The sequence below is a fragment of the Tauraco erythrolophus genome, chromosome 6, assembly GCF_009769465.1.
Source record: "Tauraco erythrolophus isolate bTauEry1 chromosome 6, bTauEry1.pri, whole genome shotgun sequence".
Lineage (NCBI taxonomy): Eukaryota > Metazoa > Chordata > Aves > Musophagiformes > Musophagidae > Tauraco > Tauraco erythrolophus.
Genome location: NC_141470.1, coordinates 17131979 through 17148233, shown reverse-complemented (window position 1 = coordinate 17148233; position 16255 = coordinate 17131979). Strand labels below are relative to the sequence as shown.

Here is a 16255-nt window from a genome sequence, read left to right as displayed (position 1 = left end):
ATTGCATGTTAGAGGTGTCCTCAAATGTCAGATTTCCTGCTACTGTCAATTTTGAAGTATTGACAAAAGGTTATGCAGATGCTTCTCCTTACCGGCATGTGAAATACAATTACCAAAGGTCAATATTTGGTTCATTATACATCTGGTGACAAGAAGGTAACAAAGCAGAGTGTAATATTCCTGCTGAAAACATGAGACAGCAAAGATGCTTCTGTCTCGACTACTTCTGAAGGTATTGCAGATTCTTTTGAAAATTCAGACCTCAGCCTAAGGGGCTTTGGCTAATACTCTCGCTTGGCTTGATAAGGGCTAGATGTAGTAAGAGATACAAGAAAAATACCTATGGATACTGAATGGGGTTAAAATCCATTCACCTTGAGCCAGTGGTGGTTCGCATAGTGCTGGCTGATCGTTCCTAAACTTTGTCTTAATCCCTGTCATTTTTCAGAAAAGCAGTCAAATGGAAGTAATATAGTAAAACATAAAGAAATCAAAGGATATGATTATCTTTTGTTGAGAAAGGCAAAACATTGCCACACTTGAAGATGCTAAAAATACTTAGTGCAGAATGTTGTTGTTTGGGGTGGATTTTTTTTAGAAAAAAATAATCTGTTGTTGCTGCACAGTTTTTACGTGACTGTAAACTTATGGAGAAGTGTCCATCTTTTATATTGTGCTCTGTGTAAATGATTTCAGACCCTTTTTTTTTCTTTTTTTTTTTTTTTTCCCCTTTCGTGCTTTCTCTCCCCACTTACACAGGTGTATCCAGCTGAAATGCCTCAGGTGTTCTCACATGCAGCAGCATTTCCCTGGGAAAAACAGAATGTCTCTGGGGTAGCTAGGAGCCAATCTGTTTGGTTTTCCACTAAACTTCCAAAATCTCAGAAGCAGCTGAAACTAGGTTATAAAAGGGAACAAAATAAGCAAACTGAATTGTAAGGGCCACTACCAGTTCTTGCCTCAAAGTAAGAAAGGCTCATGTGCGATTCATTTGTCATGGGTGAAGTTGCAAGAGGCGATGGAGATTATACAAATCTTAATTTAACTATAGGATTTTGATAGCTAGATTCAATATTGCACCTGTGATTTTATTTATGCTATTTCCTACAAGAGAAGGCAGCAAGGGTAAGTTCTTAAATAGCCTGATTCTAACTGAGCAGTCACACATAGCATGTCTTATCCTTGTAAGAAGGTCAGCTGTGACAACTGTGCGTATTTTTTTCTGTAGCCATAAAGACCACTTTGAATCTTGTTGTTGGAAATACTTTATTTCGTTGTTGTGTCAATCAGAAGTTTTTGTATTTTTATTGGTTCAGAACAAATTTGGAGTGAATAAATGTGTCTCTGACATAAAAAAAAAACCACATTAGTCTTAAGACAGGAGCTATATGAACAAGATTAATATAAAATATCAATTTATTTGTATAGCGTTGTTGCCAGGGTTTTACAGGTATTGAAATGGAAATGAAAGGCATGATATAAACATCTAGAGAGTGACAGATATCCAGTATTTTCTTCTCAGTGTTCTTGCAGAAAAGTATGTTATATCGGACTCTGCTCCAGATTTAACTGCGGGAGTGATGAGAGATGATGTTCTTTTATGAATTCTAGATTCCTGTACCTGCATGTGTTGTATAAGAAGGTTAAACTTTATGCAAAATTTGTTTCACAAACCGTAGATAAGCATGCTTGCAGTAATCTGCTACATATAAATTTTTTTTTGTTGTTAAACCGTGTTATTTTGAGATATTAATACCATTCATTTTCTCTATGAAAGGTAATACCTTATTACATTTTGTATGCTGCTATTACGTGTATGTAACAGCTTTAGTGACCCTGATTGAATTAGTCTATACTTATGAACCAGAAATATCAGAGAAACTGAATTCCACCTTTTGTGCTGAGGCTGCTTCTGCCGCGAGGACCAGGCTGGCCAACGATGTCCTGCTTTTCTCCTGTGCTTCTCTGTCCGCTTCCATCCAACCAATTGTCAAAACTTCAGACTAGATGTAAGGAAGAAATGTTTTACAATGAGGGTGGTGAAACACTGGCACAGGCTGCCCAGAGAGGAGATAGATGCCACATCCCTGGAAACATTCAAGGTCAGGTTGGACAGGGCTCTGAGCATCTAGTTGAAGATGTCCTTGCTCATTGCAGGAGGGGCTGGAGTAGGTGACCTTTAAAGGTCCCTTCCAACCCAAACCATTCTGTGATTCTGTGAATTTACACTTGCATTTCTGGGCAATGATGAAATTTTTATTTTGTGTCCATGCAGTGCTGAGCACAGCCTGAGAGTGGGACTCATGCACTTCAGGCCTGCACATACAGATTGATGATCATAGTTTTGATGGACAGGTGGTGTGGTGGCGTGATCTCTTGCTTTTGTATGACTGTGCAGGCTATTCAGTGCTAATTTCTGGCAATACCCGAGTAAGTTCTTGTTGCTTATAAAAATGGAGGATCTATGGCTCTAGGACAGACTTAGCATATTCTTGCATTGCCATTTGGAGAGAATGTTCGTGACAAGCAGTTGGCATATACAGCCATCCCGTGTCCATCTTCATGGGAGTATGGGATTGGCATTGACTTCTACCAGACTGCGGTTTCCAAAGGTTTTATTATAGTTAGCCCACAGAATTTGGAACGAATCCACCAAATGTATTAGGTAAAATAATCACAGTATTTTATTAACCCAATGCATTTTGTCATAAGGGCTTTCAAAAAGCATTTTCAGCGATTCGGGTTAGCAGTTTAAAGCAACACTGTATTATTAAGTGTTTGCAGAACTGAATCCCATAAACAGTTTTTACTGTGAAATAGTGGGCAGTATCTACTGCCTGCAGTGAGTAGGAAGACATTTTTCTGAAAGTGTTTGGGGAAGAAGCTGCTAATATAGCACATTTTGGCTTTTCTGCGAGGTAGGGCTGCCTTCAGAGGTGAAAGTTTTTACCCTACAGCAGCACAGACCTATACACACTTTAGCTGAATTTTCTATATAACCTGACATTTAGTGTAATTTCAAGTAAAAGCAAAATTTAGCAAATAGCACACTTCCTCAATCTTATTCTAAAAGAGTTTGGCTGAATAAGATTGCATTTCATGGCTTTTTGATTTAGCATATTACTGAGAGGAGGAAGAAAATTAAGTCAATTTTCTACTGACTGTGTCTTATCTGATTCATCTGATGCTGCAACCTGACTTTATCTGCTTTTAGTAAATACTCCTTTGAAATTGCTGCTCGCCCATGTAGCAGTAATAAGGATTATGTAATAACTGGATTTTGATGGCTCTTTCCAGCTTGCACTAGATTTTCCTGAGGAATGAGTCTGTAATTGTAAATGTGCTTGTATCACACTGTTTGCTTTTTCTTTTCCGTATTAATTATTAAAACACAAGTGTAGAAGAACACATCTTAGTTGAGGAAGACTTGATAGATGGCGTTTTAGTAGAGAAGCAGAAAGATGTAATTTTTTTCTCTACTTTTAAAATAGAAATAAACATTATATTTCCCAATACGTGCAGTGACCATGGAGGAAGCTTAATACAACCTGTACAAAGTAGGGTAACCTGAAAATCTTGGTTATTTCTCATCTAAAGAAACAGGAGGAAATAAAAGCATGCTGTGAAGCAGAGAAGCTGTGCCTGGGGTGAACTTGCCTGCACGTTTCTTTTTTGCTTTCTGACATGTTTTGAGGTCACTTTAATCGAGTTGCCAGTGTATTCAGTTCAACACTTTACGGCAAGCTTGTTCTTGCATAGCAAGGGATCCTTTTGTCATAGGAGTTAAGTTCGCATTTTAAAGCCGAGAGAGTGAGATGATTTAGAAGTGATTTTGTGAGAAAAGGACTTACATTTTTTATCTTTGTGTGCATGCAGGCTTAGTTTAATCTGAAGGTATTGAGTCGTGGCTTATTCATGAAGAAGATTAGTTAAGTTTTAAGAACGCAGTTGTGTATGTTCATGAAAGAACAGTGTATAATAAAATACAGGTTCTACTGTTTAAATCCTAATAAGATTACTGGAAAATGAACAAGGCTGCCTACAGGCATTTCAGGTGTCGGTCCAGTATAGAGTCCTGCTAAGACAGCATTGCAGGGCATAAAGAGACTAAAAGGAAGTTTTTCACTGTGATAGCCTTCTCTTAATTTTGACTTGAAGTCATTTGACTAGTGAGCTCTGGCACTGTTTCATGGCTATTGAGTGTATTTCAGAAGACCCGTAGGGACTGTAAAAACTCTTGTAGGCAAAACTAGCATTTTAGCAATGAAAATGTGCCAGCACTGTTATGCTTGCAGTGTGGGGTTTTTTGTAAGTGATACTACTTACATACTGTGGATTTGGATGCATGTTGTTATATGTTTGTTTACTTTTAAAATATTAATTGATCAAAAATATTTAGGGTAAAATCCTGGTTCCTTTGACGTGGTTAAAATTCAGGGCTGGAAGTGTGTTTCTTACACTGAAGATTGTTTCAAAGCCATGCTACTGGATGTTTCTATATAATCCGTTCTAATCAATATGATTATTTTTAATTAATATTTCCTGATTTTAGTACCATGCTATTCTTTTAAGTTATACAAAATTGCACATTGCATTGCAACAAATAACTTGTGTTACATGAAGTCTTTAGCTACTAATAGATAATTTGCTGTAGCTGAAAACAAGATGCTTTCTCTTCTGGGTGAAAACTTCGTAAGAGTTTTGGGAGGCTAAAGCAGTGCTTGGGAGGCTATGGTTGTAATTTTTTTTCCATTCCCTGAACAAGTGTGGGACATTGTTGCATCCTCTATGGGTAGCCTCTGCTGCAGAACTCTGTCATTGTCCAGCTGAGACATTGACCTTATCCCACCCAATGTAGGGCACTTTCCATGAGGCTTAGGCTCCAAGGGTGTGAAAAACACTGAGATCTTAGTGCTGCATGTAGCAGTACTTGGAGTTTTAAAAACCTAGTCTTTAGTTACTATTGAAAAATAGCCAGGGTACCAGCGTGAGGTGGTCCTCACCTGGGAAGCCACTGAGATTGCTTGGAGGGCTTCGCGTAAGGGACTACACCCAGCACAGCTGAGCTGCCTACTGCTGTGCTCTGGAAAGCACGAAAACTTTGACCTTAATACTAAGGCGAAGTGATCGTGGCAAGCCTTTGTTTAAACAGTGCGAAAATGATCAGCAGAATCATGAAGAGCCTCTAAGAAATATTGGCCCTTTCCCATAATTTATATTTTCAGATGCTAAAACTAGTTGTTGAGCAAATGTAAGGTATCTATTTTAAGATCCTGCATGTCAATATCTGACTACAGATGGCTCCATGAATCATAGTTGGAAGAACGAAAATGTTAGACGCTAAGATATTGTTGCTAAGAGATTTTTGTACACAGTATGCTAACATGTGCTGGCAAATTTGGGAACAGTAGCGGCAGCATGCTCTTGGAGAAAAAAATTTCAGTGGTGAAGAAACTGTCTTCGAAGGACTATTTAAAGGATAGTAACATTATTGTGCTTTGTTGTATCAAGAACTGATGAAGATGAAATTGTCTTTCAAGCAGATAACATACAGAAAACATCCAAAAGGTAAAGCTAATCCTGCTATCCGATGAAATAGAAAGCAGAGACTAGAAAGAAAAAGAAAAAAAAAAACACTTCGAGGTTTAAATTAAGTTTCAAGAAGATTAAAGGTGATGGTTGCTGATATTTTGCCATCTACTGGACATCAGACATAGAAATATACAAAGTTAGTTCCTTTCAAAATGCATAATATTAAGCTTTTATTGCATTATGTAATTAAAGTTGTTAAGAATTATTTTCTGTCTGTGAAAGTAGCATGTATGAAAACGCTGAGTATGATTTTTTACTTCTATTCTTTCATAACATTGCTATAGAGTAATTTAGGAAAATTGCCAGCATTTAATTGTCCTGGTAGGGAATGTGGGTTATTTTTGCACTTAATATAAGTCTTTACAGACTATTATTTGAAGAAAAAGAAATTTAAATTTTACTGCTTTTGTTTATTTTATGTGTATCTTATGCATCTTATTTCAGTGAGTTTTACTGAAACTTGAAAAAGTTATACCTGAAATAAAGCTTCAAATTGATAAAATCAAATTTATCAATTAGTTTTATCAAATAAAACTTTTCAGTTCTGATATATTTTCAACAAAACAGATATGTATATATACAAAATTTACACAACTATAAACTTCTCAAAATAGTAATTTGCTTCTGACATATTCCTAATTAGATTTATTACATCTCAACTTCAAAACTGATTACTTTTAATAAAAAAAGTGGAGTGTAAATGTAAATGTATGTCCTCATAATGCAAACATATATATCTTCAGATCGTGTTTCATGTCATCCATATTATGTGTGTTTAGGGGCACTTTTAGAAAAAGAGAGTGAATCAGTGATATTAATAGTATATTAATCAAGCATTTGTTTTTCTTTTATAATAAGGTGAACTAAGAAGCTTCTGCTAGTTTTATTTTACGGTGTTGTAGCCTCAAAGTTAAAAATCAACTGTAATCAATACAACTAGAAAATGTGGGATGATATTTTGCTCTTTGATTTTGGAAAGTAAAATACAGAATTCATGATTATTCAGCATTTCTATTTTAGATTATGTAGTTATTGTAACTGTATAGAATTTTCAACCGATTCAGAAAAAAAAAAAACACCTATTTTGTTGTATTTATTATATTCTTTATGTCTTCTCTAATTGCAAATACTTAAAGTCTACGTTGTGATTTGAGCTCAGAACAATGCTTGCCAAATTGGCACATTTTGCTAAGGTATTATAAAAGAATGTATTTCCAAAGGAAACCGAGTTCTAGACATGTTCTTGTGTTTATTGAGTAAGTAAACATACATTCAGGTACAAGCTCTCTGAAACTGCGTAAGAAACCAATAGTCTTTGATCAGTACATTTTTCTCCCACATCTATGGAAAAGAAATTTGGAACACAGATTGCTTCTTGCTTTTCCAAACCAAACTCCATCTGTACCACTGAAGAGAGTTTTCAAATCTATATGCTGCTCATGTACAAGAGCAATGAATCAATTTAAGATTTTTTTCAGAGTCTGCAGAGCATGCTGCATGATTTCATGCCACTGTTTATTAGGGATGGAACCTCCCGGTGCTGTGTGCTGCACAGGCATACATGAGAGCAGGAACTTCGTACTTAACAACTTAAATTTAACTTTCTAATGTCCTTGTGGATGACTACCACATACTTGATGGTAAACTATGACAAACCCCAAAGTGACTTTCTACTCCAAAAAGCCTTTACCTCTTAATTTTAAAAGGGAGAGCTTTTCTTTCGAGAGGACATAATAGAAATATGTTGAAGTTGAGCTATGTTGCTTTTTTGTTGCTCCACAGCAAGCACAATTAGATTTTCATATTAAATTTGAAAGGTTTCTGTCTCCAAAGGTTGTGATTATAATCGAATGGTTCAAAGATTGCCTTACTGTTGGACTCTTACCTCTTTCTTCTTATTGCAGCTATTGATTAATTGTTGATATTATTTTTGTCTGGAAACTTGTGCTTATTAAAAATGATAACGTTTTTTGTATTTTCATTATTAAGAAAACACATCCTAATTATGACACATAAAAAGGGCTTTTCAAGCAGTCTTTTCAGAAAGGAAGTAATCCCAGCCATACCTTCTAAAACCACTAGTGTTAATTTCTCATGGGTCTCTGCTGATAGTGAATCCTATTGCATAACAACTGTGACTGCTTGAATGGTGTTTCTTCATTGTTAAAATGATGTAGTCCTTAGTGGTACAAAAAATAATTTCTGATTTTTGTAAGTCTGTGATTTAAGTGGAAGGCAATTTCTGGAGAGTCTTACGGTTACAGTTTCATTCACAAGGTTTTATCACCTCTACCTTAGAGTTGCACCTGAAGATGGGAACACGTTGGGTAGATGTACGTCAGAGTATCTTATATGTCTATCTGCGTTTCCACTGCTTGGCTGAGGCTGAGCAAAGTCGCTTTTTGTTCAGTGCCATACCTGAACTCATGGCTCTTTCAAGCTTTCTTGAAAGACCATCGTTTAGTGAGTGCTGCTTGGTAGCAGGGACAATGGAAGGGTGAAACATCAGCCCTGAAGGAAAGAATAATGAAAAGTACTTTCATAAGGAAAGTGAAATTGTCTGGAAGAGAAGGGAAAGAAAAAGCAGGTGAGGAGTGTGGACTGTTCTATCATGAACTGCTTATTGTGAAATGCAGCTACAACTGGGCAGCCCAAACAGCTTCCTCCACTCTCTGTTTAGGCAGAGCATTTTAAAGCTTTATGACTTGTCTGTTGTAAAATTTACACATGTGGAGAAGGAAGTGCAGCAGCCTTGATAAATGAACTGAGAGATGCTCTCCTCACTCCCATGTAGAAAGTTTGTCAAAGTTCATCGGCTGGATTTAAGAGGGGACAACTTCAATTTCTGTCTTTTTTTGTATTGTTTCTTATTATGTGGAGCAGTTTGTTCCAAAGAGCGTATAACAAAATGTAATAGTGGTTTTGGTGGTTGCCTTTCAGGGACTAACCTATAAAGCTCTAAAATTGTGTTTGCTAACAGGCTACAAAGATCTCGCCCTAATTTAATATGAACTCTACCTGTGATACATTTCAAGAGCGGAAAAAATCAATTGTGAAAGGTTAGCGACAGGTAAAGTGTATATATAATTTCCAATTTCCCAAAAGGAACAAAGCACTGCATTAATCGCAATCAAAAAAATCTAAATACTTGAATGTAAGTAATTGATATATTGACAACTGCATTTGTGAGGCTGAAAAGAGAGATGTTGATGAGTCAGTGCTGCTACTTATATCTGGTCCAGAGTCTGAAAACATTATGAAACTCGGTTGCAGTGAAACCTGTAACTGGACATCTGTCAGGTTTCACTGTTTACACCAAGTAGTCTTATTTGCCATCATTTAAACTAAATTTCTTTGGGGAACAAGATTCAGGAAAGCAGAACTAACCAGATGGATCAAATGTTTAATTTCTAAATTGACTTCTGAAAGCCAACTTAAAAACTACCTGTATCCAGAGGGAACATTTCTGACTGTAAATATCAGAAAACCAAAGGACGAGAATAATACTATGCCAGGAGAAATAAATACCTTCCTAAAGGTGCCTCATCAGTTAGTGTCTTTCGTTTCTCGTCTAGTGCCCTATGCTGCACTAGCAATCATGGGGTGCCCCCATCTCCTGTCTCTGCTACTTCATTCATTCAATTTTCTACTTCACTGAGGTGTCACTTAGTTACCATCCATAGCAACTAGCCAAGTGTCAGTTAAACTCCTTCCCTTCTTCACTAAATTGATGGCAGAGCATCTGGTATTGCCTGGTGTGACGAATAGTAAGCCACTGTAACCAGTTCCATCATTTGAAAGGAACATTTGTCTGCGAGACAGTGAGACAACGGGGTGACTGTAACAAGCTTTCCTTCTACCCAGGCAGAGCAAATACCCGTATAAACACAGAGCTTCTGGTCACGCTCTGCGTTACGCATCCTGACAGTGACAATCAGCTCTTCTCTCTGCTCCTCTGCCTTGCCCAGAGGGTCATTTACCCGATGGCTTGGTGCTTTACAGCCAGCTCTTTGAGTGTCTCTCAGCTGTGACCTGTTTCAATGACTCCATTAACTTTTTGTTATGATGACATTATGAAGACAGAGCATTGTGGAAATAGGAGGTGATACTGCCAGTCTAGCTGCATGGCTTTACCCTATTTTCTTCTTATTTTGTATGAATTCCCTCCTACTAAAGATATGTCTTCCTGCTTAACTTCACTTTCTGCTCACTTCCCTGTTGTAAACATATGTATTTATTCAGGTCAATCATGTATGTTATCAAATGTAATTTGAAAATAATTAGATGCCCGTGTCAAAACCCTTAGTGGGGTCAGTTAAACTTGGAGAGGAGGGAGCTGATAAATTATTCACTTTGGTTACTCTCATTCGTGTAAAATTGCCTCTAATGATGATTAAAAAATCTCAAGAGAGTTTCTGTTGTATTTATTGTACAGTAGAATGTATGGCAGAGATCCGAACCAAATGTCAGTGCAGGAGATAAAGATCCTGGTTTGGGTTTGAAAGGGCTGTACTTGAACTTCTTAGTCATGCTTTTTAGCTTGGACTTGGATTGACACCGTGCTGTGACATTGCAGGTGCAGTCTTTCTGATTCTGGAGTGATGCAAAGTAAATACACCCTTTAAAAACAGGGCCCAAAAAATTGAAGATTTTAATGGAAATTGTAGTTAATTGTGTGGTGTTTTGTTTTGTTGTTTTGGCTTTTTTTTTTTTTCTTTTTCCCAGACAATGCATGAAGAGGTTTTACCAGATTTAGAGAATAATGTGACAAAGGACATGCTGATTTTTGATGTAAGATAAGTGTCTTGTCTGTGGTGAAACGATGAAATGAAAGGATATTCACTGCAGGAGTGAAAGAACCTGGATTCTAGTAAGACTGCTGTATATGCAGTTTTTAAAAAGCTGCAATTTTTGAAGCTTCAGCGTAACAGAGTCTGTAGATAGCCTCTAGGCATAAAGTGCTACCTCCAGCCTCTTTTGGTAATGTTTCATGTCTGTAAACATGCATGTGATGCCTTTTGATGATTGGAATCCAGTTCCTACTGGAACTGGGAAAGAGACTTGCTGTAGTTTTGCTGACTGTGCTACTTTTTCTCTGTCCAGAAGCGATGTCTTGTGATCCAAAACAAGCCCCAAGCAAAACCTTCTTTCCCACCTTAACTTCTCAGAAATCTAGTGCTTGATTACAGAATGTTCTGAAAAGCAAAATATGGCTATTTAAAACCATGGAAATTATGAAGTGTATTTTCTGCAAAGATACTACATGAGTATTTTTTTCCTAAAGTATGAAGAAATTTAGTACAATTATAGATCTTCAGTAAGTTTCTGATTTAGTTTTCATCTTAACTGAGGGGAGAGTTTACATCACCTTAATTTGATTCAAGCCCTGGATCTTGTGAAGACCATTCACTTGCCCTAATGCATTCATGATTACAGTTTAATTTGAACACACTATGACTTTGGTTCAAGATAAATTTTGATGGAAAAGAGGCTGTGGTTGCTGTGCTTTGTAGTTTGCAACTGTAAAAATTGAATGAGGATAATTTTGTATCTTTCAGATTTTTCTCTGGCTTCACTTTCTCCCACACTCTTTACCCATCAAATTCAAGTGAAGTACATTGATGTTATGCCAAGAAATATTTGTACTTTTTTGCTTTTTCTTGCTTTCTTTAGATCTTACCATATTTTTCCTTCATTTTTGCTGTTAGAATTTTACATACTGTTTTTAGCGAACTGAAGTAAATTAAATTGAGATAAATGATACCTTGAGCTTGCTGAATCTAGTGCTTGAATCAGAAGCAAGTACAGGAACAATTATCTGTCAAGCTGTCTCTTAGCTATCTGGCAATATCTTTTTCTCAAGTAATAAAATGTGTTTATTTCTTGAATAGCATGTTTATACTTGAGTTTTAAAATTTACTCTGTATCAAAAATTCTTTCATTTGAGTGAAATGGCTGCTGTCTAGCAAGCTGCCTGTCACTGATGAATTCCCTGCTTGAATTTTCTGTGCTAATTAGGGGTAATGTTGAAGACAGGTATTATTGCTTGCTTATAATGTAGAGAAAATCCCTGTTCTATACACAAATGTTGGTTTCATGAACCTGAACCAAGCCAGGCTGCAGAATGTGAAGTTAAAGAGGTAGCAGTTGTACAGCTTTGCTGTTAACTTTTGTAGAGTCATTTGCCAGGGAGAACCATGAGTTACACTTTAGAACGTGTACAGAGGAGGCTTAGGGGCCAGATTCTGATACATTATCCATGCTGAGAAACAGTTGATTTCAGGAGTAGTTCCTGAAATAAAGGTCTTGTTACTAATGGTTAAAAGATTAATTTTCAGATGGATAATTACCTCTGTTGGTGATGAGGTGGCAGTGCACCAATCTACCTCGGTCTCCGACCTCCCTGATCTTCACAGATATTATGGCATGCAGAAGTTTTATGACATATCTGAGAAGAAACACTTTATTTTTTCAGCTGTGATCTAAAAGCAGAAGTGAAATTGAGTTGAACTAGTATTATTGACTCATAGTAATGCGTTTTGCTCCCAAGAATCCATCAATGTTTGACATAACACAACTGAGAAGTGCTCAAAGCAAAGCATTTTCTTACTGTTAATATTGTAATGAGAAAATAATTACATGATTATCACTAGTAAGTATGGTGATATTATATGCAGGTTAATTATTTAAAGGACAAAAATGATTATACTGCACATGCCATTCTCATGGCTGCCTACTGAGGGTTATTTTAAAACACAAGTGTACGTGTATTGGATATAACTGTTAGGTGCTATACAAATGTGGAATAGGATTTCTGCCATGAAATAGACACATTTGAAAAGAAAACATCATTATTGTATTTAGCCTTTATGTTGAATAGAAATGTTTAATGAAACAAGAAACAATTTGCTAAGAAAAAAAGACAGAATCTGAAAAGCATTAAACACCTCCCCCCGCCTCCCAAAATGATAAATGGGGGAAACTTGGATTCAGGGCATAAACATGAGAAGTGCTATGTTCAGTTGTTTGTTTTAACTTTGGTAATCAAAATTTTTTTTCTGATACTGTATTATACTTAAAGTATAGTAATTTCTTTAAAGACTTGCTTGTACTTTATTTGTCAGTTGACTTTACAACCTGAAATAAATCAGTCTATCTCTCTATAGACGACCTATTGCTTACTTAGGACCAAAAGATAAATCAGAGATTACTTTCCTGTGTTTGAAAACAATAGATTAAATCTGGATCCTTCTGTGAGGATTTCCAGGGCTGCGTACAGTATGGATTCAAGAGTAATGGCTTGGAGCATAAGGACCAATATAATGGGATTCTCGGATCTAAAGAAAGACTTTTAAATGAAGTCACTAGGAGGACTGTAGAGTGTGAAAATCTGACTTTGGACAATCCCATCTAGTTTTATTTAGGAGTATTGCAGTGATTTTTTTTTTTTTTTTCCTAAGACAGTGCACTCATGCCTGTAGCAAACAGACTTCGTAGTGCTGCCTTTCAATGAGACTTCTTCCAGTGTTGTGGTAGGATATATTGTAAGTCCACTTTGAGCCCTGCGTGAGATGCACTAATGGCAGAAGGAGGCATAGTGTAAATAATCGATGCTGAATGAAAAGTGCAGAAAATATGTGTAATTATTTATTTTAGGTGCAATGGATGTAATGGTTATGACTCATGATTTAAGCCTGCTCTGAGTCTACTGTTTAAAGTGGATTTGGAAACTCTTAAATACATAATAGTTAAGATTTTCTATCTGTAGCTTGTTGCTTCTGTGTAAAGTCTTGATATGAGCCAGCAGTGTGCCCAGGTGGCCAAAAAGGCCAATGGGATACTGGCATGTATCAAGAATAGTGTGACCAGCAGGAGCAGGGAAGTGATCCTGCCCCTGTACTCGGCACTGGTGAGGCCGCACCTGGAATATTGTGTCCAGTTTTGGGCCCCTCGCTTTAAGAGAGATATTGAGCTCCTGGAGCGAGTCCAAAGAAGGGCGACTAAACTGGTCAAGGGGCTGGAAAATAAAACTTATGAGGAGCGGCTGAGGGAGTTGGGGCTGTTTAGCCTGGAGAAGAGGAGGCTGAGGGGAGACCTGATTACGGCCTATAAATACTTGAGAAAAGATGGTGGGGAGTTAGGGGAAGGGCTCTTTACATTAGTGATGGGAGATAGAACAAGAGGAAATGGGCATAAGCTTAGTCAGGGGAGATTCAGGTTGGATGTTAGGAAGTATTTCTTCTCTGAAAGGGTTGTCAGCCACTGGAATAAGCTGCCCAGGGAAGTGGTTGAGTCCCCATCCCTGGATGTGTTTAAGAAAAGGGTGGATGAGCTACTTGAGGATATGGTTTAATGGGGATTAGGGATGGTTGGACTCGATGATCTCTAAGGTCTTTTCCAACCTAGAAATCTATGAAATCTATGAAATCTATGAAATTTTTGAGGATTTCCATATTAGTTTGTTTTGGTCAATAATAAATGAAACTGTCTATTCAATTTCCTGTGGTGAGTGCAGAAGAAAGGTCTTACGCCTGTTACATTAAAAGATATTACTTATGTTAACTATACTTCATACATCTCCTATGACCATTTCAGCAATTTAGTCTTCCTTTGTGTTATTCTTCAGCCCTGAGATTTGTGAAGTGGTACAAACCAGCAGATAATCTTTCTTGGTCATCAGCTCAGAGGTTTCCCAGAGTTTTCACTCACTTCTTGTGACTGAGAGTAGCCCTGTATCCAAGGGGATCCTTAAATAAAACTTTTAAATTTTTTTTTTTTGTCCTGCACCCTGTATACGCAGAAGCTTCTATGAGAAATAAGAGCCCAGCTTATCCCTTTTACCTGCATTAGGGGAATAGTGTCATTCATAATGCAAAGCTGCAAAATGGAGCCAGAAACGACAATTGCTGAATATTCATGGTAAAAATAGGAGAAGAAGAAAAAGAGAGGGGACAGCAATGGCATAACCAAATCACTTTCCTCATATCCAGTGGAGGTGGTTCTCTTTTTAAATGCATTTAGATGAGAATTCAGAATAGAATGTTACATATCTGTGTTTGACAACCAGGAAATAAATGAAAAAGAAAATTATTATATTAGAACTACATTTATTAAAACACTTTACATTCTATAGATACACATAAACTTTTCCAGTTTCTCTTTTTAGTCTTTTTTGGTGAATTAATGATACCTAAATACTTGTAGTTCTGGGTACTTCTGTGGTTATCCCATGTACATTATGTTGTAGCCTCTGTTTTCATTGTTCAGGTAAGTAGCGAGGCAGGAGCAATTAAAGGGAAAAATATCTTAAACATGTCTCTCCAAGCCTGCTCCTGTAGCGTTCTCCACTCATTGTTATAGCTCCCAGAGCTTTGGGGATGGTGTGTTTAATGTTCATGGCTGGTTTTGACTGCCACAACATGAAAAGCCCCAGCTCCTCTAGCAGCCTCCTGAGACACACACAATCACAGCGTTCTTAGGAAATGGGGAGCTGGGAGACTGGCAGTGCTACTTGCAAATAGATTGAGATATCATTTCTCAACATTGTTTCAGGAGTGTATTGCATGTAGTAGTTGCAGAATAGAAATAATAAACAGTTGCTCTGCTTTGTGAAATGAAAACATATTTGTGTGATGTTTTTCAGTAATGTAAAGTGTATTTTCCTCCTTAATAAGTGATGGCAATATATTAATTGTAACTATTTTACAATCCTTTAGGTGGCTATAATAGCGGGAAATTTTGAGCTTGCTGAATATATCAAGAATCACAGGGAAGCTGATATTGGTAAGCAAAATATTTACAGACACTGAAAATGTTATACATGTTTAAACCAAGATTTTGTAAAGATGTTCGATCTGATTCGATGTGAGATATGGCTACAGGGCTGATGACAGTATAGTTTCAGGGAGATTTTAAAAGTAACTTTTCTTTAAAAAATGAAGATGGGGGAAAAAGCTGAAATGTTTTCAAAACATACTCTGAAAATGCAAATTTGATAATTAATGCAAAAGAGTGGTATACGCTTTACAAGTATAAATTAAACAGTTTGTAACAGCTTAAATACACATCCACATACCTGGAAGAGCCAAGTGGGTCTTGCAGGCTGTTTGGCATCAGCCTAAAGCATTTTTCAAGTAGGAATAATTGATCAGAAGAAGATACAGAAAGATGCTTCTCTGAAATTAAATGAATATATGGTAGAAACTGTCTATCCATATCCTTAAAACCATTTCTTCTCACTGAGTTGGTGTGTGGTCCTGGATGAAGACTGGCGACAGGCGTTAAAGGCCCTTGACAAAAAACCTTAAGGCTTTTTAAAGATCTTTTTACTTAGAGAGGTTCGCCATTAAAATAAAAACCAGTTTGATAAAACTGATTTCTAAAACAGTTTAATTAAAATGAATTAAAATATTTTAATTAAAGTTGCACAGGAACATCCTGAAGTTGAATGAAAAAGGCATTCCTTTTGAAGCAGGAGTCTGTATAGTCGTCTGCGCTGATTTTAGTCAGTGATGCAAATCTGTGACTTGATAGTATTTAATTTATGTGGAAAACTAGACCAGATCACATGAAACTTCAGACGAGGAAAGAATTGCTTTGGCTTAAGACCTCCGTTCCATTTCACTTCCTGGTTGCATGAGGTCTGCAGGAATATAGCTAAAAA

The 16255-nt window shown here is 36.9% G+C and overlaps 1 protein-coding gene across 1 annotated transcript in view; it reads left to right on the top strand.

Annotated features, from left to right (window-relative positions):
* Positions 1-16255, top strand: part of SHANK2 (SH3 and multiple ankyrin repeat domains 2) — a 317236-nt gene that overhangs the window by 30186 nt on the left and 270795 nt on the right. Inside the window, 1 exon segment of the mRNA XM_086613043.1 lies at positions 15309-15375. Coding sequence (XP_086469169.1) covers positions 15309-15375 — 67 coding nt within the window.